Raw genomic sequence first — 26,120 nt, 5'->3', positions numbered from 1 at the left:
TATGCAGTGTTTCACAGTTATTTTAGGAAGTATTTCTGTAACGACTTGCTTTGGATTCAAAGGGGTCTTCATGGCTTTAAAACGTGTTTACATGGTTAAGAGGAGTCCATACTTATATAGTGCTAGAAATTTTCCCCTTATTCGATGTGAGATGTCACAAACACCCCCTATGCAGACACAACGTCCTCGTTGTGTCCCATGAGATTATGGAGCCAAACAAACAAACACCCCTTAAGGGCCAAACAAACCCCCACACCAAAGTCGGGAATTGACTCTGATACCATTTGCAACGACCTGTTCCTAACCGTGTAGATATTGTTCCCTTTGAACCCAAAGGGGCCATCACAACTTTAAAACGCGTCTACTTGGTTAAGAGGAATATGCAAACATAACGTCTTCGTTGTGTCCCATGGGATTGTGGGGCCAAACAGTCAAACACCCATACGAGGCCAAACAAACCCCACACCGAGGTCGGGGATTGACTCTGATACCATTTGTAACAACCCGCTCCCAATCGTGTAGATATTGTTCGCTTTGAACCCAAATAAGCTCTCACGACTTTAAAATGCATTTACAGGGTTAAGAGGAGTTCATACTTATATAATGCCAGAAACTTTTCCCTCTATCCAATATAGGATGTCACAGTTTCTATAATTTTTAATATTTAAAAATAAATAAATATATTTAAATATTAAAAGTAATATAAACACTTCCTAGAATTACTCTCAAATACACTTCCTAAAATTACTCCAAATACACTTTTAAAAATGATTACTACCCAAACACATCATTGAAACTCCAACTTAGCACTTTCAATACAGTAATCATTGAGCCCACATATTTCTTCTAAGGCTGTCAACCCAACCAAATGCAATGGAAAAATATTTTAAAGGAAAAAGGATTCAAAACCTTACTATTCTGCAGCCTCAACCTTATTTAGAGTGGGTTTTACATAAATGATTTCTCAACCTTTTTAAATTTGTTTTATAAATTTTATCAAAGGAATTGATTTTTCTTCATAAGCACTTTTTCAATCAAAAAATGTTTTTTAAAAATACTTTTTAAGTTAAAAGTATTTTTTAAAAATTATGTCAAATGTGCTCTTAATTTTGTTATTTAACTTTTACTCGTAAATCTTAATATGTAGTAAGACTTATTTAATGGAATCCTGTGGAGAAGGAGAAGAACATCCCATCCAGTGTTATAAGGAAATTAGATGAAAATTGTATGATTAAGTAGTGTGTTTTAAAACCTAATTATTTTCTACCACATAAGTCAACCCATACCTCATATAATAATAGTACAAAAAAAATAAACACAAATATTATTTAATTATTAAACTGGTAATATGATTAAATCAGATCGAGTTAGATATTATATAATTTTATATGATTAATGTCTCAATTGAACATATTTATGATTAAATCGATCTATTTATTTAAAAACACGTTTAAAATGAGTCAAATATGAATTAAATATTTTAAAATTATAGTTAGGCAATCGACAAAATTATTGAATGGATAAATTCGAATCAAATTTATGTTATACAGGTTTATTAAAAAACAACCTATTTATTAAATGGTTATGTAAATCAATACAGATTTGATCAAAACTCGATTACACTCACCCAAATCCATGAGGAGCATATCGAGTTCAAGTCATGTTGGCAAATCGTCAAACTTTGCCTCCATTATGCCTAGAGAAATTAAGATTTATGAATTGATGGATTGAAGTAGAGAGCATGGGGATGTCACCTTGTTCTTGGGACGAATTTCGTAGGATGTCAGCCAAATTATATATACTTCCGTGACAGAATGTGAGAGCCCTTTTACATTCGTGTATGCAGTTTGGAAGATAGAAGAGTTGCACAACTTTACATATTGGATCATTTGCAAATGTTATGCGACCTCCAATTTGGTTTCTACCAACATTCATGTGACGCCATGCTCGGTCTCTAGGCTTTTTAAACAATAAGACTTTTATTGGTGTCGAGTACAATGCTTAATTTGCACCGAGACCCGATTGCTATATGTCGATTTACGAAAGCAGAAGCAGAAATGACGAAGAAGGGAGTTTCATGATCGTTGCTGCCACTCCTGAATAGCATAAAGTAGGGCATAATTGGGCAGTAAATTGCAGTCTGATAGCTTAAGATTGGTCATTGGTGAAGTGTTGTGGCCACTTTGCAGCCATCCTTTGATTGCATCTGCCTCATATGTGAACCCATCTGCTGCTATATGTGGATCTTTCATGACTTCCTGCAATTTCATCCATACACCAACACAAATGGTCATCATGAGAAAGTTGTAATTGCCTAAATGAATGATTTCCCACATTCTAATGTGAAGTTTTGAGTAATCCAAATATGAAAATATTCTATGATTGATACCTGGAAAATGGGACAAATGAAATGAGAAGGAATTCGGCGATGGGGTCGGGATCCCAAGCATGTTGCTGAGGCGGTACATGAAACCATCATTGCCTCAAGAACACTCCATACTTCGGATGCAAGATCAGGCCGATTGAAGTGATTTTTCTCGCAGCATCTCAATGCCAAGTGAGCCAGCTGATTTGCTTGCTCAAGTGGCCAGTCCCCAGCTGAAAAGTCTAAAACTGCATTAAAAACTTCATTCTCTAGTGCACATTTGACATCGTTCACTATTCCCAACGCTGGTCTCCCAGTTAAAAGCCGCATCATTATAATTCCAAATGAGTATACATCCAACTCTGGAGCAAGTTCTCCAGTCTCAAGAAATTCTGGGTCCATATAAGCAGAGGTACTCTTTGGGCTGGTTTTAGTCATATTTTCACCTGGAGGGATTATGCGCAAGATGTCCAAGTCACCGAGCTTGCAAACATAATTTCCATCAAGGAGCACCTTGGTAGGCTTCAGATTTCCATGGATGATTGAAGGCTTGTTGGAGTGAAGGAAGATAAGGGCAGAACATATCTCTGTGGCAATGCGTATTCGAGTTTGCCATGGAAGAGGGGGAGTTCTGTTCCTGCAGGTGAGCCGGTCTTCAAGGCTTCCATTTTGGAGGTACTCATAAATAAGTGACCTAGATTCTGGACATGTTCCAATGAGGGTCATGAGATTTGGATGCCTCACCCTACACGAAACCTCCACCTGAAACCCAACCAACAGAAATAACTCACAGTTAAGAAACTTCTATGATTTTGTCTAGGGTGATGTGAACTATCTATGGAACAAAATACCATTTGGGTAAAATGCCACAGAATCTTAGGATTTAGAAGAAATTTAAGTACAAATTAACAGAAGAAAAAAAATGCTCAAAGACTCATGATATTCTGGCTCCTTGCAAGATACAGCACTTGGAGACTTCATCTCATCCTAGACAAGAGCTTTCATGTTTACTATTTTTATTTTTATTTTTTCTGAGCAATCTTGGTCTCACATAAAAATTCGATCATTCCATCTACAAAAGAAGAAGAATTGTCCCTATTTTACTACTAGATGCTTTACTAATTGGGACCTGAGAAAACAGAAAAACCTATTCAATTGAGAGTAATACAACTATTTGGCTTAACTAAGTTGAGACTTCAACTATTTGGAAACTAACAACACAAACATAAGATTTAGAATTTTATCTTTTCTTTCAGTTATATCAGTAACCAAACAGAGGGTTTAGAACATTCCAATCCATATTAGAAAAAGATAATCTGGGAGGGTATTCAAAAAAAAAAAAAGCACATTTGAATAGGTATATAAATATAGGCAGGATGCAACATCATTAGATTTCCTATGGAGAAATATTTATTTTCATCTGATATAAAAGTCAAATCATTTATGCACATTCTTGAATAGGTAGGCAGGATATGTGATATGTAAGTGGATTGTCTGTCATGCAGGATATATCGATTTAGCCTAAATAAAAATTATGTAAAATGGAAAATTGAGAAAATCATGTGCATACCTCAATGTGCAGTTACAGTTCACTCCTAGTGAAACTAGAACTGATGGTTGAGTTGAACAGACAGACAGAAAATATATGTTCATGCTAGTGACTAGGATCCATATCAGTTTAGCATAATCACCGATCCAAACCATACAATAGGGAGGGAGTATCTCAAATGCATCAAAACCCAAATAATGCCAATTTATTGTTGCACAAATCCTTAGACCAACACTTTTTCCCCAAGGATAAGCTAATTTTCTCAATGGAATAAGTTATTAGCCCTTTGCTTTATTGTCATGAGCAAACTCATCAATACAATTTTCAGACTTTAGTCCACCAGAATGTATGGTTTGGATGGATGATATAGATGGTGTGTGGGTACAAATGATACTATGTAGATATTTCCTGATTATATTTACCTCATGCTGGAACTCCAAGTGGTCTTGAGAGCCATAAAAAGGCAGCATTTTTATAGCTACATGCATGTGGCGAAGAACCCCTTTATAGACACTTCCATAACTTCCTTCTCCAATCTTCCATGATGGATCAAAATTGTTGGTTGCTTCATTGATCTCCATGAAAGAGAAAGACAAGAACTGTGGTGTGCAAAAGCTTGCAGCCTCCTCTTGTACTGATCCTCTTAGTTCATTGACTTCTCTAATTGCATCTTTGTGCTCTACTAGCAGTTCATCCCGTTTCTGCCTTATACTTATCAAGAGTTTCACAGCTGAGATGATCTTCTCCTCCAACTCCTTCTCTGATGAATGTGATTCTGCAATTCGGCTCTCCAGTATTGATCTCTGGTCCTGGACCATCTGGAGTTCTTTCATGAGTTCATCCTGTTGATTCTTCATCCTTTCTACTTCTTCCTTTCCTCTTGCTAGCTCTTCCTCCAGTTCTTTCCTTTTGCTCATATGCTTGGTGTGTAATGTTTCAGTTTCTTTGGCCTGTAACAAGGTACAGGCAACAAAGAAGATGCTTAATAAAAAGTGTATGTTTTATATCTGAGTGTACATGCACATGCATCATGCTTACAAAGATATAGATGTACAGACCCTTTTCTCTCCTTTTTGGCTAAAGTGATGATGATGCAGATTAGCAGTGTAACAAAAGTTATAAGGGGAAAAAAAGAGAATGTAAGAAAACTCTACATCAAAAATCAACAATAGTTTGGAGCTTAAACTAAGAGTGCTAAGGAAAATAAATTCACTCCAGTAATTAGGAGAGTTAAGTCTGATATTTCAATGCATCCAGAAGGCCAAACTTTTGGCCATAGCCTCCCAGGGAGCATTATATATGAAATTTAGCATGGAATTAAGTTATGGGCTGATAAAGTTTCATTGGTCACAGCAAGCATCATTCACTTAAGAGTGCGTTTGGTAGTGCTTTTAGAAAGCACTTCTAGCATAAAAAATGTTTGTGGAGAAAAACAAACATTCGGCAAAATTAAAAACCACTTTTAAAAAGTCAAAAAATCACTTGTAGTGCTTCATGGGGAAGTACTTGATAGGTGATTATCCTAAAAATACTTTTAGAGAAAACGTTTCCACAAGAAGCACTTTAAATAGAAACACTGTCAAATGCACTTTTAGTTTTCTGCAGTAGCCTGTTTAAGGGAAGCATATTTTGGTGAAGTTCAAGATACAAAATTAACAAATGACCATTCTTTGGGAAGAAAAAAATGCTAATCAATGAAAGATGAAGTTTGCCTTGCGTATGGCCTCCATGGCATCATCTTCTGCTTGCCATCGCTTAACTGACTCTTCAAATGCATCCTGCTTTGAGTTTTTAGTAAACATAATGGCTGGTTCTAGTCTATCATAACTTCCGTCAGTTGCCAGTCCTTGATTTTTTTCGTCCTGCAATCATTTAAGAGCCAATGAAATTATTCAAATGGTTAGATAGGAAAGGTTTGAACCAAACATTTGGAAGAATCCAGCCAAAACTGTAGCTGGAGATAGCTTAGAAAGAAAATCAACTTAAAGACTTAATATGACAATAATTTGATATGTCATTAATTGCATTCAATAAAAATTAGCTTTATAATACTACTTAAAGTCAAAATAAAGGACTAAGATAAAAGAAGTCACTATTTTGAATTCAAATAGTTCGGGCAAGTAAACTGACTTAAAGACTTAATGTGACAATAATTAATTTGTCATTAAATATTATAATTTAATTCAATAAAAATTAGCTTAATAATACTACTTAAAGTCAAAATAAAGGACTAAGATAAAAGAAGTCACTTTTCTGAATTCAATTCATAGCCTATTTGCACAAAACTCTTGACTTCTCGTTAGCTCTCTATGACAACCATCAACTTCTTCCTCCCTATTTTTTCTCATTAACTTATTACTGGCAGCATGCCAAATTCAATAATTTCCAAAAAATTTTAGTTTTACCAAATAATCTTAATACTTTAAATAAGAATTAAGTAGTAAATTTTAAGTCAACAAATGAAGAAAACTTCATATTTTATAATTTTAAATCATAAAGACCTCATTTAGATACACTTCCTGTTTTTTACTTTTAAAAATAAAAACTTCTATATAAAAAGTAGAAACTTTTGTAAAAAAGTATAGATTTACCTTCTATCCTTAAAAATTACTTTCAAAAATTTAAAATTTGAGGTAGTAAATTTTTTTTAAAACCTCAATTTTATCGATCAATTCTTAAAGACCATTACATTTTTAATTTAACCCTCTAAGAGTTCTTGTAATTTATATTTATGTTTTTAAAAATAGAAAATAGAAAGTGTATCCAAAAAGACACTAAGCCATAAAGTTTTAGTTTTATCAAGTGTCTAAGTGTTCACTTTTTCCTAATCCTCATGAACCCAAACCCTCAATATTTAAAGTTTTAACAATTCGACATTGGTAGCATTGTATTCCACATCCTCCCCTACCCCTACCCTAAGAAAATAAAAATAAAAATAAAAATGTACCAGAAAAATAATAGATGGTGAATAATGATGACCATCATGGGCTTTTTGTACTGAGGGTAAAATTGAATCTTCCTCTTGTGCTTCATCCTTCGGACAGAGGGTAGAGTGTAAACTGTCAACCTCTCCTTTGTTTGACCAATTTGAACTCGATAGGCGTGGAGAACTGGACCTTCTTGACATTCCATCCCATTCATCAGCATTTTCTTCTGTATTTGCATGGTACTGTAGTAACATCATTCTTCCGGTACTCTTCAGGGAGGACAAATCTGTGATACTCCCAAGATGAGAGCAAAAAATTGACAGATCTTGCTTGGTGAAAGCAATCATGATCTGGGTTAGTGAGCTTACCAAAGGATTTCTGCTTATATGTAATAGATTCTGATATCAGGTTCGCAGATTGCTTGCTCTCCACATTTTTATTCAGTAGCAGCAAAGGAGGAGAAACCTCTATTTCAGTTTCAACCTGTCTACTTCCCCTGTTTTTCATATTTTCATCTTAGTGGCAATTACAGTAAATATTCATAGATGTAGGTTGTATAAAAAAGGATGGAAAGTATTAAACTGGAAAAAGGTAAGTGGAGCAGAATTCAGATGTGTGAGTGTTAATCAGATACAACTTGGACAATTAGCATGTAACAGCAGAATTTGGACCAGGAACTATTGAAGCAAATATTTGCTCAATTGTAAGTTTCATATATCTATAAGGAAGCTCGAAACTGCTGATAATCGAGTCAACAAAGGACATGAAGAAGCAAAATACAAGTTATATGATGCTCTGTTCTCCCAAATAATATAATGTAAGTACTACAAGATGGAGCATTTCACAAGCCTTTTTCCATCACAATTTTATGCTTTACCAACTTCTCTTCCCAAAAAAAGTAACGAAGTAGCTGAAATCAACAATTAGGAAGAAGGACTTCAAGGAGTTGGTAGACTATAGGCTTCATTTTAATGCTGAACAGATGAAAATTAGGGTGTGTGAAAACATGTTTCAGTGGAAAATGCTATGTGTATGGTGTTTATCTAGGTGCATCCCATGCATCCAATTGATTTGAACCATCAATATGAGGTTCTGAGTCTATCTGTACTGCACGTGTCATAGTCCCAACTAACTGGCACATAGCATCCCATTCATTGGTCAATATACCAATTATCAGCATGACAGTTCCAGAAATCTTTTTGTACCAGTTAAAAGTTGTAAGTTGATGCTAGCAGTATTAAATTCTAACAGTTTGAATTATATAATCTCTGATTTTTTACCAAGCAGCTTACACACTGAACATTCCACAGCCTGATTTGGTGGGCCATGAGTCCTGAAGAAGGTTAGTGATCATGCATCCTCTAAAATACCTCTCCTAAAAATATAATCTTATCAAGCTAATCAAATCAAATGTTCAAAATGGACCTTGTGTAAATGAGGTAACCCTTGCAAGCAAACCAAATATGACAGGAAAGTGGTGCTTGTTGGCATACAAAGATCGCTTTCTTGGACTTGAGCTCAGCCATTTTCCTGCAATCTTCATGAGTCTGGATCAGTAAATTTAGAAACTGAAAGCAAATGCAAGCTCAATTAAATTGGCATAAGTTTTAGCTATTTTGATATCTGCACATTTTAAGGTTATCAGGGCATTTTAATGTTATCAGCCTAAAAACAATACCTTAATTATAATTAATTGGACAGGCACATACCAAAGCTGATGCCTTGAGTTAAAATCATGACAACAAGCGACTTAACTTTAAATGAACATTTTCTTCCTTTTGCTGAAATTTTCAATCTCAATCATGCTGTTACAGGCTACAGTCTTCAAATTCTTTTACAGAATTCGTACTTCTAAAATATTAAATAACTAAGAGGATGAAGTTATCTAGTTAGAAGGCAGTAATATAAAAGGTTCACAATAACATTATATAATTCTAACACCAATAAGTTTCTCAATTAGATACATAAGTTTGATCAATCTCCAACGTGTTTAGGTATCAATTCATCTAATCCTCAGATGTAAAGACATGGCCAAATTATCAAAGCATCCAATTTTGCTTCTGTTTTTTTTTTCTTTTCATAGCTTGGGTAAATGATTTGTTAAAATAACATAGCATCTGCAATGTGAGTGCTTTGCTTGTTTTGAAATATCATGCAAAAGAGGAACAAATTAAGAAAGTATACTGTGGAACTTCCTGTATACTAGGAATGTGTTCCTCTTTTCTTTGATGGATGCTCCTATCGATAGCTCACAATCCATACCCCTCTACATGTATCACATATTTTGAAGCACCGGAGCAACATTGATTCTAACACATAAAAGAAATAACCCAAATTTATCAACCGCCTGAGAAATATATTGAAAAGATATGTCTGTCAATTTAATTCCTCAAATGCTGAAAAGAAAAGTATAGCACTACAATGAGCTGATTTTTGATGACTTAAAATTGGGTTAATTTTCATAACCGACTAGGCTACATCAAGAGGCCTCCTACAGAGCAACAATACTTGTGCACTAATATTGGATAATTCTTGTAGAAGCTTCAAGAAATTCCACTAAATTCAACAAAACTTTAATCCCAAATGCCTAGGGTGGAAGCCTCGAGTAATTCTACAACAATATCAAATAAATCAATGCAGTCAACAATAAGAACTTGTAATAGATGGTTAATACTTTGAATAATATTTATCTGCTGCAGCTCCCATAACAAGCCATTTTATATTCTTCTGAGCAATGATTTCTACAATCCCTTTCTCAATATTTTCCATTTCAATCCACAGTTTATAAGCCCGCACCTGTAGAAATAAGCCACATAGTCAAATAATATTTAACAACATCTAATCATTTGGGTGAAAATTAGTCTTCTAGAAGGATCTCCAAGCTGAAGTAACCATGGTTTAGAATTTTGAACTTTCCACTGTTTTTCTTTTGGACAGGTTACACTGTCTAATTAAACTTCAAAGTTCAAAACCAACAACGGAATAAGAATCAAAACTATGGACTCAATGCTAATGCAATGCACTTCAATTGTAACCAAATTAACAAGGAAAATAATGAGAAGAAATAATACCCCCTTTTGGGCAAGAATAAGGAGGTATTGATTGAGAAGTTTCATCATATTTTGCCTTTCACGTTCGTAGGAAGCCTTGACTGCTTGTTGTTTCAATTTGTTAGCTGAAACCTTTTTGTTCACTGCAAATAAAAGAAAAAATAATAGCCATTATCTTAAAAGTACAAAGAAATCTACCAAATAAGACCTAAGTAAACAAAAACTAAAGATTTTTTTACCAAAAACTTATCATGTATTGCGTGCTGAAACAACCAGTCTCACTACAGTAAATTAATTGGAATTAGATTAATATATTAGCTAGTTTGATCATAAACAAAAAAAAAAAAAAAAAGACTAGTGGAATTGCAAATCCCGGAACTTCTGATGTTATTTGTCATATATCCCTATATACAGTTTCGATATTCATTCCACTCTTTTTGATAAATAAGCTAAAGAATTGTACCATGAAGAGGCGCTAAAATAGTGACCCAAAGATGTACAGTATAGAGAGACTCACCCCCTACAGCTGAATCCAAAGATATTCATTCCACTTTGTGACATTAAATGATTGATAAATATTCTTTTACCTTTTATTCAACTAAGATTTTTGTAACATTTCCTTCCCTTGTTTACATTACTGTGCGAGAATAGCTGCAAAGCAAATAAATAATAAAAATGCAAAAACTGATTGAATTTCTATCTATGATTCGAAGCTCTGTCGAAACTATTAAGGTAAAACTATGGTTTAAAATCAAATCTCATACAGAGTTAAAGACAGTAAGATCTTATGAAGATACTACTTAATCCAACCATTCACGAAGGTGTCAATAATGAGACATACCATCCCCACAAGGAAAAAATGGATTTTAGTAAAAGGGTTGGTCACCAACTCAATCAAACAGCCAACTGAATAAGACTATACTCAGAATACAAGACAATTAAAAAAAAAAACATAAAAATTACTCAATTCAATGGCATATCTTTTTATTTTCTACTTGGTTTCTGAGAAAAATGTAGGAAATAAATAAATAAATAAATGGAATTCCCAATGTTAGTCAGATCACTTTAACTAAACTTCCGAATCCAACCATATGTTGCTTGATTAACCTGATCCTTATGGAAACATAAACAACATAAAACTTAATTCTCAAAATTTTCGTTTCATTTATTTTCCTCTCACTTTCTCGGTGTGCAGACAGGGTCTCGACAAATTATGAATGCTGAGATCAAATTTCAATTTCAACTCAAAAACTTACCAATTGCAACCATAAGCCCCCCAAATTCTAATTCCTCTCCTTTCTGTTCACTTTCCCGGCAACCAAACAGAGCATTTTCAACAAATATTAACAACAAGCAGATCAATTCTCAATACAAAAAACAACAAACTTACCGGACGCGTATGTATTCTCAGGTTGATGAACATGAAGTACACATACTCTCTTCCCTGAAAAGTTCTTCACAGCCCAAAACAGAGCCGTTTTGCTCTTCTCCACCCTCTTACCAACCGCCACAAAAATCGTGTTTTCCACATCACCGACTGGCCCATTCTCGATCTCTGCACAACTCTCCATTGATCAAGGATGATCCACAAACAGGGTTTGTCAATTCGGCTTGCTTAACGCCCCAGAACGCGTTTCTGGAGCTGAGTCACCACTGAGTCAGTGATCGAAATAGCTGAAATTGGAGAAGAATGATTCCTTTTTATTCTCTACTATTAAATGGGTTTTCTCAACTTTATGAAAGAAGAAAAGGGTTGGTTCTGAATTTGAGGTTGAGGTAAAGTGATAGAAAAGCTCTAGTGGAAAAGGTTGGGAACACCGAGGGATACTGGTGTTCCTCTGTATCTGCCTCTTGAGTAAGGTCACTGGACTCTTTTAATTGCCCAATAAATAAATAAAAATAAAATATAATTTTCTTCTTCTATTGGTGGTGACTTTTAGGAAGTGTTTATGGTTTTTCTCGAAAATTTTTATTTTTCAAAATATCAAAAGCACTTTTCAAAATATCAAAAATAATTTTCAAAATCATGACCAATCCACTCTAAATATGTAGAAATCCAAGATTTGATAGCTACAAGAAACTATACTTTTATGCAAGAATTATTAGTTTCTATAATGGAAAGGGAAAAGATGTTTCATGGTTCAATTAATTAAAAAGGTCAAATTTCATTCAATGGAACTTGAAAAAAATGTGTATAACCACAAAAACTTGTGATAATAAAAGAAGATATAAAAGTCGAGGTTGTGACCAAGTCATGAGAAACTTTTATAGAAATGAAAATGATTTTTGAAACGAAAATATTAGTATTATAAAAGTCTTATTAAGCATAGAATAATTTTTTTCTTTTAAAAAAAAAAATTATAAGCCCTTTAGATAAAAATTAATCAAACAATTCAAATTGAATTATTAAAAAAAAAAGAGAAAAAAAACTATGACTTCTTGAAAGTAGAACCAAACAAGGCCTAGGGCAAAGTTCTTAGGGCATGTATGAAAGTCCTATTGGACCAAACTTCAACCCCAAAAATGGGGGATTGGAGGGAGGGGAGGACATATATTTATAATGATAATTGACCCAAAAGTCCAGATTAGGGTCAAGAGAAAGTTTAACAAAACTCTACCCAAAGTGTGTATGGAGATGCCAATCCAAGGAATCACCATCAAGAAAAGGACATTTATGGGACCTACATTGAACATCCAATTTGTTCCAGTAGTTGTAACTACTTTAAAGACTTCTTTGTGCCATACCATTCTTTTCTTAGTAATGAAAATTTCCCACTTTGGAAAACAAAAGTTGGAGAGAAAATTTTATTTTGAAAATACTAAACAATTCCATATAGGTTTGAGAGAATCCCTTAACAATTAGAAACACTTTGTAACATGATTATTAAGTTTTTCCTTAGATGACAAAAAAATAAAAATAATTATTATTACATTTTTGTTTGTTTGTCTTATTAAAAGGTCAAGAAATTATATTTTAAAAAATAAATAAATTTTTTTTGAGAAAGAATAAGAAAAATAATGATAGAGAAGGAATAAACTCATGCTAAGATAGGGACATAAAGATAGAGAATTGATTCCCATTTCCGACTGATAATTTGGAAGTTTATGAGGCAATTGTCGTTCATCTCCTCTATGCGCGTAAAAACATTTTCATCTTGAATTTTCCTATTGTTGTTTTCTTAATCCACTTTTTGAATAAAAGCTAAGGATGAAAATGAGTGGGTTGTTCCCATCCCGACCTTACTCAGCTTATTCAAAATAATTCATATCCTCACCCCATTTAAAAAAATTAAATAGGACATGGTAGGTATGAAAAATTCTCATACCCTTCCCGTTTGTAATTTTTTTTTAAATTATTTTAATTTTTTACAACTTGTTTTATTAATAAATATTTCATTATTATTATCTATATATTAAAAATAGAAAAAATTAAATTAAATTAATTTTATATATAATCAAAGTAGGATAAGACAATAATCAAACCTGTCCAAACTCATCACATATTTTTTTTTTTAAAAAAAAAAAATCTTAAACCTATTTATTAAATTTTCAAACCCATCTTATTAAAGGTGAGACAGGACAGGTATCCAACAAAACCTGTTAGATTATCATCCCTAATAAAAACAATAATTATATTATAAATAAAAATTGTCAACATAATCTCTTCGATTTCCATTCAAATTCCCTAGAATTTTCCACTCTTCTTATGCCAACTTTTCCATTGACCAAACCCCCTGATGTAACAAAAATTTGATACATCGTAATAAATATGCTTAAAACTGTTTCAAAAGAAAATTTCAAAATATTTTCTAGAAAACTTTGAATTGTTCGTTTCCATATTATAAATAATTATATTGTCAACATAACATCTTCAGTTTCCATTCAAATTACCTAGAATTTTCCATATTTCCGATGCCAACTTTCTCATTGACCAAACACCCTGATGTAACAAAAAGTTGATACGTACTAGGTGTGCGTAAAACTGTTTCAAAAGAAAATTTCAAAATATTTTCTAGAAAACTTTGAATCGTTCGTTTTCATATTTTCAAATGTACGGTATACTTTGAATACTTGGAATTATTAAAAAATGACAAATTGTTTTTAATATGTTTGTTGAAATAACTTTAGAGATTTTATTTTCAGTGCCAGAAGGAGAAGGCATGGGCTGCTGAAACGAATAAACAGAAATGTATTGGGCCTGGCCCAACAACCCTTCGCCCCTACTACTTCTAGTCTTCAGCCCACTCCTAGAATCATAATATTAAGCCCCATCCTGGCCCTTAACATTTTAAGATAAAAATTATTGCTCATATAAATTTTAAATATGAAACGCAGACAGATTGCATGGCTTGTTAAGTTTATTTTTAAAATTAAATTAAAAATATTAATATATACTAATTTTAAATTATTATGTGACCATTGAAACAGTCTTTCCTTTGGAGATTAAATAAAAATAATTTCAACTTCTAACTATTGAAAGTACTTTTAATAAAAATGCTTTATTTGGAAACATTTTTAGGAGAATTATTAAATCAATTACTTCTAAATGATTTTTCAAAATTTTAAAACTGTTTTCTAATTTTATGAAATATGCTTAATAATTGTTTTTTAAAATAGTTTTTTGTTCTTAAAAACAAAAAACAAAGTATTTTCAGACAATACATTTTAATTGTTTTTAGTTGTTTTTATTTGTTTTTTAGGACGGTTTAAAAAAATAATTATACAGTGATTAAAAACAAAACATTACATATAAAATTTATATTTAAAATATATGGATCAAGTTAAAAATATTTTAGGTTCCTAAATAAATTTTTTGTTCTATAAAATATTAGAAAACAATTTTAAAAAATTGTTCTTATTAAAAATAAATATTCTCGGAATTAAAAATTAATTATATTGGGATATAAATTCCCCATATATTTTGTTCGTACTCGTCATTCCTTGTCATGCCCACGGCCCACCTAACTACCTTACCCTCCAGTTTTTGACTGGTAGGTATCTTCAAACTCTCACCTCCTAGTTCTTCAACATCTACTCCTTTGAATATCTCATTCTAAATGGATCATGGACACCACAGAAGCACCTCCCCAAGATCAAGCCAGTGGTCAGGATGATTCCTCAATCAACCAAAAACTCATCGATGATCTTCGCACCGGAAATGATGCTCTTGTTGCTGAGCTTGAAGCTCTTAATTCTTCCTACCAGACCCTTTTATCGAAATCCACTGAAATGGAGGAAAATTTAGCTGAAATCCGGACTCAGAGGGATGAAATTCTGAAGCGAAACGTGGATCTAGTGAAGGAAATTGAAGAAGTTTCGCGGGAAAGAGACAGTCTCCGCGATAAGCTTAGTGGGGTTGAGGCTTCTCTTAGGGATTGTGAAGATGCATTAGGGAAGAAAATCGATGAGGGCATGATAGAGCAAGAAAAACTTCAAACCCGGGTTGAAGAACTGTTGGGTGAGAAAAAGGAGAGGGAAAAGATTCTGTTGGAGAACTTGGGCTCATTGGAGACCATCAAGGAATGCTTAATAAGGGTAATTGATAGTCTCGATGAAGAAAAAGCAGGGATTGTCATTGAGAAAAGCGAAGAAGTGGTTTCAGATGAAGAACTGAGGCCTTCTATAGAGGCAATAAAGGCGGTATCGATGCTGGCAAGTATGGTGGAGTCGAAAGTGAGTGAGTACCAAGAAATGAGGAAGAAGGAGAAGAGGGAATTGGAGAACAGTGTGGTGAGTTTGACAGAGGAGAATCGAGATATCAACAGTTTACTGAGGATTGCACTGGTGGAAAAAGACGTGGTGGAGAAGAGTCTTAATAGGTTGAAGGGGAATAATGAGCAGAAGAGAGTTGCCCTTTTGCAGATTGCCGAGCGAGGACTGCAGAAGGTGGGGTTTGGGTTCATGATGGGCAGTGCTCCAAATGAAGTACCCGTCGAAAATTTGGGGTCAAATGCAGGCAGTAAGTCAGATAGTAGTGAATGTGAAGAGGAGGTTGTTAGTCTGGTATTGCTCTCATTCTCTTTCCTTTACAGTTTGAAATTCCAAGTTGCTTCATGTATATATTTTTTCTAGGTAAGACATTAGCTAAAGTTGATGCCTTGAACATTGTATTGATTCATCAGTTCCAGTGACAATTAAATTAGGATTATTTCTAGAACTGAATCGCTGAAAGAAACTTAAGACAATCAATTCTGTATTATGGAACTAGTTTTGGTTTTTTCAAGAAAAGAAAATGGAGAGAAAGACGAAGAAAGAAGAAACTCAGCTCTGAAACATTATAACTACATTGTTATTAGTATTGGTGGGAGAAAATGCATCAAAGGGAATCGGCTCTCTAGGTACTTTCGCGCTATCTTGAAGAAATACTGCTAATAATCTGACTGTTCTTCATATGACCTACATGAGCCGAGAATCTTCTACCTTAGAGGTGTCTGCTGCAATGACAGAGCTGGTGGATGTGTTCAGTCATTTGCTTGAATTAGAAAGCCTTAATGTGGTTATGTTTTTGGATTAAAAAACCAAGAGCAGGATCAGTTGTAGGGCAGGACTGAAAATGGATGGATGCATCAAACTTGTTATTTTTTCTTGTATAAATGGAGAACCACTTGTCTGATTTGTTTGATCATTCTTACCAGGCCTCAACTGTGGAGAGGATAATGAAGAATCTACGACAAGAAATCACACAATTGAGGAGATCTTTGGAGGAATCTAGGTATCAGTCCCTGGGATTTGCAGGGGAATGCAAATGGCATACTATAGAACTCCTTTGTTGATTTTGGATCTACGTCGCTGTTGATTTTTAATCAGCTATTCTATGCCAGGTCAGACACCGAGCGCCTTCAGAGTCTTACAGAGAAACAAGCTCAGAAAATTGCAGAAAACACATTGTACATAAAGGAGTTGGAAGACAGAGAGATGGTGTTTGCTCAAAATGTAATTATTTGTCTGGGAAATGAATGAGAGATGGCTATTCTCTTTCTGTGTTTTATTATTCCTCATTACCCTTCTATTTGTTTTGTTTTTCTGTAAGGTTGAAGAACTCCTCTTGGAAATGAAAGAAACCGAAGAAGAGGTTGCTAGATGGAGGGAAGCTTGTGAATTAGAAGTGGAAGCAGGAAAAAATGTTGTTGAAGAACGTGATAAAGTGGTAAAAGTTTATGGATCTCTTTGACAGAATTGTTTCTTAAATTTATCAGCAATCGAAATTAAAACGCTAACATAGTTGCTGTCTCTTCAGACTCTAATTCTGAAACAAGAGTTGGAGAAGACAAAGACGGCTTTGGACATATCAAATGGAAAGTTGAAGCTGAAAGAAGACCTTGCAGCTGCTGCCATGGCTGCCCAGGCAGCAGCAGAGAGGTCTCTTCAGCTAGCTGACAGCAGGGCTGCAGAGCTACGTGAGAGGATCGAGGAGCTCACAAGACAATTAGAAGAAGCAGAGAGCAGGGATCGGAACCGCCTTAGGGTTAGGCATGTGTGTTGGCCATGGCGAGCCCTCAAGGTGAACCCTGCTAGTAACACAAACACTAGAGTTGGGAGTGTAAGAAGGATGCTCCCAGAAATGCAAGCCTTGCTTCATTAGAGTGTCTGACATGTGATTATATAGCCTTCTACTGAGCTTGTTACAATTTCCTCATGTTACTTTGTTCTTTTGTTGCTTTTCTTCATTTCTATCTTCCTGTTCTTTCTTTTTTCTTCCCTCATTTTTTTTTTAATTTTGTTATTTGTTTATGGAGTAACCTTGTCTGTCAACTGCTCATCAATGTGTTTTCTGGTATGGATGATATTGAGCCAACTAAAAGAAAATTCAATTCGTGTAATTATATCAACATGTATATAGCAATTTCAGAAACATCATTTCTATGTGAAAATAGGAGAAACAGTTCAATACAGAAAAAATAAAATCATTCGAACATTTCAACACTGCAGGGTTATTCAAACCATAGATGCATTGACTAATAAACAAAGATTCTCAATGTAATCATAGTTTACATACCAAATGAAGCATCTGATTCCAAAAAGAAAAAAAAAATGAAGAAACAAAATCAAGCAGATTGGCAGAGTACATTGTTGTCATACTTTAAAGTACAAGGTATACATAGAAGGCTAAGTCCACCAGTTGACATATACTTCAAAGGATTCACATGGCAACTTCATGTTGCCGTGGTGAGTTTTCTGGCACAGAAAATCTTCAACAACGCTGACCGTAGTTGATTCTGAATCAGGCTAGTTCAAAACCTCTTCAACTACCTTCTTCATCATTCCTTTTATCTGTACAAAGAAGCAAAACAATCAGAGTGCTAGTTTCCATTGAATGTTACCCACAATTACAATCATAATTCGGTCAAACAAATTCAAAATCATATCATCTCTTAAAAAATAATTCCAGCATGACCATAAATGCTTGATATAGGAACCAAGCCAAACTGTCTGACCAGTGACAAGCTAGGTCTATGCATTCATGGGCATAGTAAAGGGATCTGTATTTGGGTTGCGGTTTATGAGACAACCTTATATCACCAAAGCTGGTCAGTATAAGCAACTGGATATCCAAGATTTGTACCCCAACCCAAAAACCTAACAACACTTGGGTCGGCCACCTTGAAACAAAGGTATGTTTAACTAGTTATGGCTTACTATTCATCCATTAGGATTGGCTATGGTTAGCATTTGGTCAAATTCAACCTGCTAGAAAAATTATTGAGGAAAACCTTTTGGACTCCACCCCCTTCTTTTCAGAGAAAATGCATTCTCAATAATTTTTCTTTTCATTAACTTTTTCCAAGCATGAATTTTTTTTCCCCCTTACATTTTCCTTATATTTTTATCTCTATTTTCTTTCCTTCAAACTTTCTAAGGACCAAGCATAGTTTTAGAAAGATTGAAAAATAAAGTAGTGCAGAAGATAGAAAAAAAAATACCTGCTTTTCTGAAAGACCAATGTCTTTTAAGTCATCCAGCTGTCAAACCAAAATATTGGTTAAAATATAAATCAAAGAAATATAGGAAAAAGACTAATGTAAACAAAAAGGCAACTGAAAAAACATTGTTTTCCACAAAATATTCTTATTTTCTCATAAAAAGAGCTTACACTCTTGAAAGGTTCAGGGGATTCTTGACGAAGTTCGAGAATGTATGTAGATCTTTTCTCTCCAATACCCTGCACAAATACAAAAACTCAGGACTTCCAACAGATGAATGTAAGAGTAGGAAACTACATTGATATTGAAATATTAAAAGAAATTCTCACCTTTAGTCCTTTCAACTCCTCCCTTTGAATAACAGAAAAAAAGGAACAACATTAGCTTATTAAGGGTGGAGGTGAAACAAATAATACAAATATGAAAGCTAATTTTATTGCTTAAGATCGTTGTTGTGAGATTATAATTAGGATTACCCGCCTTATGGAAATACATCTTGACATTAAGATTGGACATTGGAAATGTGTTAAAGTGAAGTGTATTTTAACAAGATTTGACTATGCTAGTCCTAGAACTTGCAAATTTTAGCAAAAACAACAGTGCATGATTGAAAAATAGATCGCCAATTTCATTTGTAAAAAGTCTTATGGATTAATGATTTTTGTAAATTCATAGGTTAAATAGGTATAGCAGCTTTTCTCAACATCTCTCCTAGTGATTAGTGGGTCAGGTTCCTAGATAAGAGAACTAGAGAAGGCTTTTTACTCCATGGACGATGATTTAAGAAGATTGGTTCAGTTCTGAGGACAGGAGACTAGAAAATAGAAATTAGAATAGATAAAGGAAAGAACCCCTTCGACCAAAAAGCTAAAATATTGATGGTACATAAAAATCACATAAAGTAAAAAAAAAAGATGGAGAATAGATTGAGATCCAAAAGCTAAAATACTGATGATTAATACAAAGAAGCATATATGTAAACAACAATTGTTACAGGCATGGTTGGAAGTGATAATCAATGTAACTAAAGAAGAAGCAGTTACTCACTTGTTAGCACTGTTCAAAAACTTGAGGGTTTCTTCAACAAGTGACTTCTGCAGTAATCAAACAAAGTTGAAATTGATAAGAGTTTGGTATCAAAATACAGAAGGAGAATGCAATTGACATACCTTCATTCTAGAACTGTGCATGTGGAGTGCTTCCCAAGGACTACTAATGTTTGCAACCTCCCATTTATCATTCCCTCTCAATTTTTTTTCGACGGCCGGAGTTTTTGGTTCCACCAAAGCAGAAGCTTGGTTAGTGGAGGAAGTATCATTCTCAGGGAGCTTTATGCATACTGGAGTTGAAGAGTACAGAGATTTCAGGTTATTCGATAGTTCTCGTAATCTGGCACTTAGTGGTGGCGATCCATTTCCATTTGCAAATAAGCTTTTGTTCTCTTTTTCTTCTATTATATGGTGACCTGTGATTTAAAATGAAAAATAAAATTATGTAAGCATATCCTTATTTTTGTCAATGAGTTTCCAGCTTCAGAGGCTATCTACCTTCTTCAATCAAAGCCAATGTCGTGCTGCTATTCCCAGAAGTAACTTCAGGATGATTGTCATTATCATGGTATGCAGAAACCTCCAAAGAAGAAAACAAAAAAATTATTATGAAGAGTTCTTCCAATTGTTAAAATTGTTCAAATTGGTTAAACCTTATGGTTGTGATCTTGTCTTAATCCCATTGGTATTCACACTGAATAGTTCATTACCTTTTCTTCTACAAAAACAGGTTCTGTATCTGTAACAGCAACTGATAATGAATTTTCCTGCATTTTTTTATTACAAACAAATTTAATCATAAATAAACTTAACTCACACTGTTACAAAATTGTAATACTAGCAAAAATTGGAACCAATCTTACCTCTTCTGAAGGTACTGTGGCTAAAGAGACATCTGAAATGGACTTCACCTACAAATAATGATGGTATTGCCACTCAGAAAGGTTTCTCTAGTAATATTTCAATTTACCAAATTAAGAATTTCTCCACTACTGTACCTCTTCCTGTAAAGAAGGTTCAATAACTGAAGCAATGCTTGATGAGGAATCTGCCTGCATTGAATTCTAAAAGGCCTTATTGAAGGTTGGAAAACCACATAACAGAACATTATTTCCAAATCCATTGCTGTACAATTTTCCAGAAATAAAGTATATTTGTCGCACAAAAGGTCATCTATGATTTCATATGCATTTAGGTTGTTTATTTTCATTTTTGGGATGGGGTTGCTAAGGTAAAGAACAAAAGTGACTACTTGATATTTCACAAAGTAATAGATCAGGTACCTTCTCAGAACTGATAGAATGATTTGCTTCCTTGAATAGTTTCCTTCAAATGAAAAAAAGAAACAAAATTTCATTTGCATACAAAAATGAAATTTATATTTTGGTTCAATGTGAGGTATGTATAACCTCGAGTACATACCTTCCTTTCACTATAGAATCTGTAAAATTGGCTTTCTTATCAGAGAAATGCACTTGGGAGCTGGTTTGTTTCTTCACAGTAGAAGAAACACCAGTGGGTTTTCCATTCTTCAATGCAGAAAGGCCTGTTGGTTTTGCTGAACTTTTGATTTTCTTTGTGGAATTTGTAAAAGCCCGTTGATATGACCGAGAAGCTAAACTTACAGAGTAAATGGTGTCTTGGCAAAAAGATGGATTCTACATCAAAGAGATTAAATGTTACAACAACTGAAAAGATGTTCAACAAACCAAAAACTAGAAAACCTCATAAACTAAAGAGTAAAAACAGCATAAGCCTTACCAAGCAAGTAACCATCAAAATTTGGTTCATCCCTCCAAAGGAATCCTGCAACATGCGAGTTAGTTTGCTTTCTCGGTATGGAACATGGCTTTCATTGACACTCAAAGCATAAACAACATTCTGCAAGGCATATAAGGACTTGTTAATTTTTGTATTCTCCATAAGGTTGGGACCATCAACACTCTTCTTTCTGGTGTCCTCATAACCTGAAAAATTTGGCATCAACAAAGAGATAAAATAAAAATTAAAAACAATTTATACTATCATAACAGGAATTTGCTAAAGAAGATATATGCATATTAAGGATGCAGATAATAGGCTAGAACCTGCCAAATCGACAAAATTCATTTTGCCCACGAGGTTAGTTTCCGAGTTCTGAGATGACACATATACCATTAAGCCCTTGTGGCTCCTACGAGGGAGTTCGGTTGGTATCTTCTGAGCTGGTTTACGTGAACCAAACCCATTAAAATATAATCTGTAGAATTCTGAAATGGAGTTCACAGGAGCCTAAAATAAACCAAAAAGCATGAAAGAAAAGAAATGTCACAGAAAATTTTCAACAAAAACCAATCCTTGTAGTTTTCTTAAATATATGAACACACTATAAAACATGCCTGAGAAAGCCCTTTAAGTTGAATTTTGCCTTGAGCGTCCTCCAATACCAAAACCGGTGGCCGTTTTGGATCCAAGAGATCATAAACATGGTCTTGGTAAACCTCAAAGGAAGATATAGAAACTGATTTCCCAATTTCCCCAGCCATCTGTAGAAGTTCAGTCATGGCTAGTGCTGCTAAACCCGGTTTCTCATCAGAACCCTTCAAACATGTAACAATTTATTAAGCAACTTCTTGTGGAATTTCCTGTGTTAATAAAAATCAAGAACACAACAAGAACAATAAGATACAACAAAAAACTCACCTGAATTGTGTATGTCTTTCCACTACCTCTAGCTCCATATGCAATAACAGATGCAGTGTGACCATTGCAAACCCTTGAAATCATAGGTTTGATCTCTCTTGAGAAGATTAGGCCATTGTCTTCATCTTGTGCATAGCAATAATCTATCTCATAAGATTCCTTGCGACTGCAAACAAAAAGGAAGTAATCTTTATATCCCTAAATCTTTGGTTGGTGGGAAAACAGAGGAAATACTAAGAAAAACTCAACATCCAATCCAAATGAATTAAACCTAGGCTAACCTAGAACACAAGTCTTGAAACAACATAAACCCTAATCCTATGCAAATGCTAGATTTTAGCTCATTGAAAAAAAAATAAAAATTCAAATGGGGCTTACAGGAAAGCAAAAGCCTTTTTCAAGCTAAACAAGAAACAACTTAAAGAAAAACAAGAAATTGAAAAATCAGAAAAATTCACGTTCTTGAAGTTAAAAAATCTCAGTCATTTGAATTCCCAAGAAACAATCATCATTAAAACACAAAAGTGGAATACCTGGTGGGGTGGTCTCCGAAGGACAGAGTCACACTCTCAGAGAATTCTCCATTAGGCTTGCCAACCGAAATCCACGGCCCTGAGAACCCAGTAGAGGATTGAGATTCAAGATCTGTAAAACCCCTGATTTTCCCGACTATCCGAATTTTCCGACTTGGGTTCCACGAACTCGAATCGGCTTTGACATAATTTGATGAAATTGAAGCCATAGATGGCTGTGAAGACGTTAGATGCAGAGAAGGTGGGAAGAGCGGTTTGTGAGAGAGGATGTGAAGCGTACGACAGAAGGAGATGGAGAGAGGTTCAAGTTTCGGGGAAGTAGCCGTTAGGTTTTTGGTTTTCAAATCTACCTTCTGGCGGGCCAAACGCTCCCTTTTAAGCAAATTTTCCGTGCCATTAACTTTCCATATTTGTGTTCTCAAATTATGATAATGGGGTCAATAGGTTCGAAATTAGAAGCAGGCAAATATTTAATTGAATATTAAAAGATTATTTTATAATAAATTTGATTTTTTTTTTTTAAATAAATGATAGTTAAAAAATAATTGTTATATTTCTAGAAAATAGAAGTGATAATAAAATAACGGTGTCATATAATATCCACGAGATATTATGTGGGTGTTTGATAAATCAAATTAAAAATTTAAAGTGTTAAGTATATTTAGTGACTTAAAGTAAAAAGTCAACTTTAAGTAATAAGTAAAAACAATTAACTTATTTTTAAGTGCACATCTTTATTTTATATTTTTATTCTCATTTACCTTAATTAGTTCCATGATATTTTTTGCTACTTCACAACCTTTCTTGTTGCTTGATCTTTTTTGTCCTATTTATGAGGATGAATATGCTAATTTGATGATTTTTAATAAATTTTAAATTAATTTTATCAAACAACTTTAAGTAAAAATTAAGTAATAAATTTTAAGTCAACGACTTAAATATAATTTAACTTAAAGTTTAAAATTTGAGATAGTTAAAATTTTATTATGCCGTAGTTTTTGAAAGTTTGTATCAAGAAGATGAAACACTAGTTTCTGTATATTAAGAGGAAGAAAATTACATATCATGGAGAGGTTCTCTACTCTGCTTATTATATTTTCTACTGTAACAAACTACGTTACCATACTCTAACTACTTGCATGGTTCTTGAGTTCTGCAACAGCCTTCTGTTGTTGGTGCAATTGTGGTAACAACATTTGTTGTTGGTGGTCTGTTAGTTTTTATAAAATATGTTTTGACGAGTTATTGTATCTTATATAAAGTAATTAAATAGAAAACAAGAATCAAACAAACATCAAGGTTTTAGAAAACAAGAACCAAACAAACATCAAGGGAACTATTTTTTAAAAACAGTTTTAAAAAATGTTTTTAAGAATTATTATATAATGTTTTTTAAAACAAAAGTCTATTTAGAGTTTAAAATGTTGTTACCTATTTTCTATATTTTATTTTTTTTTAAAATAAAATTTATCTATAATGTTTTATTTTCGACCATTCTCTATATTCGTATGATTATTTTTTAAAATAACGCAAAAAAAACAAGTAAAAATAATTAAAAATAACTAAACTATGTTCTTGTATAATTTTTTTTAAATAACCTTAAAAATACAAGTAAAAACAACTACAAATAACTAAAATATATTCTTAAAACATATTCTTTTTTTTTTTAAGAACAAAAATTGTATTTATTAAAAAGTTGTAAACATGTTTTTTTTTTTTTGGTTATTGAAGACAAGAAAACAAACATATCTTAAGGCTTTTTGATACTTAATTTTCAATTTTATAAGCATGACCCATTGAAGGCTCTGTTTGAGAAGTGTTATCGAAAATAATTTTAAAAAATTGTTTTATAATGTTTTGGAGAACAAAAGTTATAGTGTTTTTGGTAGTGATTTTACAAAGTGTTTTTATTCTTTCTAATACTTTAAAGATAAAAAATTTTAAGTATTAAAAAAAACTTAAAATACTTCTTAGATTCATTGCCAACACACTCTTAGTTTGGAATGTCAATGTTTTTAATTTATTTTGTATGTTTTTAAATATGTTTTAAAAATATCGTTTATATGAAGTGCTTTATTTTTAATCATTCTCCATATTTGTATGATTTTTTTTTTAAATAATCCAAAAATGATTGAAAACAACTAAAAATACCTTAATTTTTTATTTTCAAGAACAAAACACTGTTTTTCTAATTTTTGATTCCGAAATGTGTTTTTTTGTTTTTTTCCTAGGTAATAAAAAACCGTTTTCAAACACAATTAGCAAACAAAGTCTAAATCTCTTCTTAGCTTGGTTTAAGATATTTAAAAAAAATTTAAGAGACGCCAAAGTTTGCATACATTCGAATTGTGTAGATCATATAACATAAAACCAATAGATTATATTAAATTCCGAAAAATTTGAAGAAACACACAAAATAAAATAAAAGTGAATAAAAATAAAAAATAGATTAAAAATTAATAAATTATTCAATGATGCAAAAATGGCAATCAAATAAGTTGATCACTCATTTTTTATCAATCACCATCATAAATCTTTATCTCCTTATTTAATGAAGGCTAGTCTTTCCTCAGAACCATATATGACCATGAGCACGTAGTCGTCTGGATTTAGTTCAGGATCCATAAATAGCACCCCCTTCTGGATGGAAAAATCGGTCACGGTTTCTCTCTTCCTCTTCTCTTCAACTCGTACAACAGCCTTCCCTCTAGCTCGTTCAAAAGCCTCCCTTTCTGCTGAATCAATGATCTCTTCTTCCTCCTCCTCCTCCTCCTCTCCTTCTTTCCAATCTTCTTTGTCCGATTCGCTATATTCTTTCTCCGAATCTTCTTCGTTTTGATCATCTCCTTCGTCCGAATCATCTTCCTCTGAATCTTCTTCGTCCGATAACTGGGATTGACATAGGGTTTTGCGGGTGACGTTGTACAAACTACGCCTTCGCTCGCTGTTATCTGGAGTGGGAACCAGGACTAATGGAGGTGTGCTTGTATGCTCACGGCAATGCTCCCATGCAACTCTTCTCCATCGGCGGCACACGGCGCTGA

The 26,120-nt window shown here is 33.5% G+C and overlaps 3 protein-coding genes across 5 annotated transcripts; 1 reads left to right on the top strand and 2 right to left on the bottom strand.

Moving 5' to 3' along the window:
* Window positions 1–1,807: 1,807 nt before the first annotated feature.
* Window positions 1,808–12,123, bottom strand: LOC100267999 (U-box domain-containing protein 32). 2 transcript variants are annotated; one of them, XM_010664410.3, is made up of 10 exons: window positions 11,282–12,123; window positions 9,913–10,034; window positions 9,516–9,637; window positions 8,267–8,371; window positions 7,210–7,337; window positions 6,862–7,127; window positions 5,627–5,776; window positions 4,337–4,864; window positions 2,390–3,127; window positions 1,808–2,258 (listed from the first exon to the last, which is right to left on the bottom strand). In XM_010664410.3, the coding sequence occupies exons 1-10, from the start codon at window positions 11,460–11,462 to the stop codon at window positions 2,076–2,078; spliced, it is 2,523 nt and encodes an 840-aa protein (XP_010662712.1). In that variant the 5' UTR covers window positions 11,463–12,123; the 3' UTR covers window positions 1,808–2,075. The 2 variants fall into 2 exon arrangements, with proteins under 2 accessions (XP_010662712.1, XP_010662714.1); XM_010664412.3 differs by lacking the exons at window positions 9,913–10,034; window positions 11,282–12,123 and having other exon boundaries at window positions 8,267–8,378; window positions 9,516–9,906.
* A 2,704-nt stretch (window positions 12,124–14,827) lies between these two features.
* LOC100245682 (uncharacterized protein At3g49055) lies at window positions 14,828–17,714 on the top strand. The gene is made up of 5 exons (XM_002272014.5): window positions 14,828–15,894; window positions 16,527–16,603; window positions 16,713–16,824; window positions 16,922–17,038; window positions 17,129–17,714. The coding sequence occupies exons 1-5, from the start codon at window positions 14,956–14,958 to the stop codon at window positions 17,471–17,473; spliced, it is 1,590 nt and encodes a 529-aa protein (XP_002272050.1). The 5' UTR covers window positions 14,828–14,955; the 3' UTR covers window positions 17,474–17,714.
* Window positions 17,715–17,822: 108 nt separating this feature from the next.
* Window positions 17,823–23,450, bottom strand: LOC100250822 (kinesin-like protein KIN-10C). 2 transcript variants are annotated; one of them, XM_010664415.2, is made up of 17 exons: window positions 23,077–23,450; window positions 22,544–22,709; window positions 22,240–22,440; window positions 21,949–22,132; window positions 21,623–21,828; window positions 21,284–21,519; window positions 21,145–21,187; window positions 20,860–20,925; window positions 20,725–20,772; window positions 20,572–20,628; window positions 20,360–20,441; window positions 19,982–20,277; window positions 19,860–19,906; window positions 19,142–19,163; window positions 18,983–19,051; window positions 18,813–18,851; window positions 17,823–18,162 (listed from the first exon to the last, which is right to left on the bottom strand). In XM_010664415.2, exons 1-17 carry the CDS (start codon window positions 23,283–23,285, stop codon window positions 18,118–18,120), a joined length of 2,016 nt encoding a protein of 671 aa, XP_010662717.1. In that variant the 5' UTR covers window positions 23,286–23,450; the 3' UTR covers window positions 17,823–18,117. The 2 variants fall into 2 exon arrangements, with proteins under 2 accessions (XP_010662717.1, XP_019081635.1); XM_019226090.2 differs by having other exon boundaries at window positions 20,860–20,913.
* Window positions 23,451–26,120: the final 2,670 nt, after the last annotated feature.

This window comes from Vitis vinifera, chromosome 16 (assembly GCF_030704535.1).
Source record: "Vitis vinifera cultivar Pinot Noir 40024 chromosome 16, ASM3070453v1".
Taxonomy (NCBI): domain Eukaryota; kingdom Viridiplantae; phylum Streptophyta; class Magnoliopsida; order Vitales; family Vitaceae; genus Vitis; species Vitis vinifera.
The sequence above is the reverse complement of the archived record's forward strand: the minus strand, read 5'-3'. Positions and strand labels throughout refer to the sequence as shown.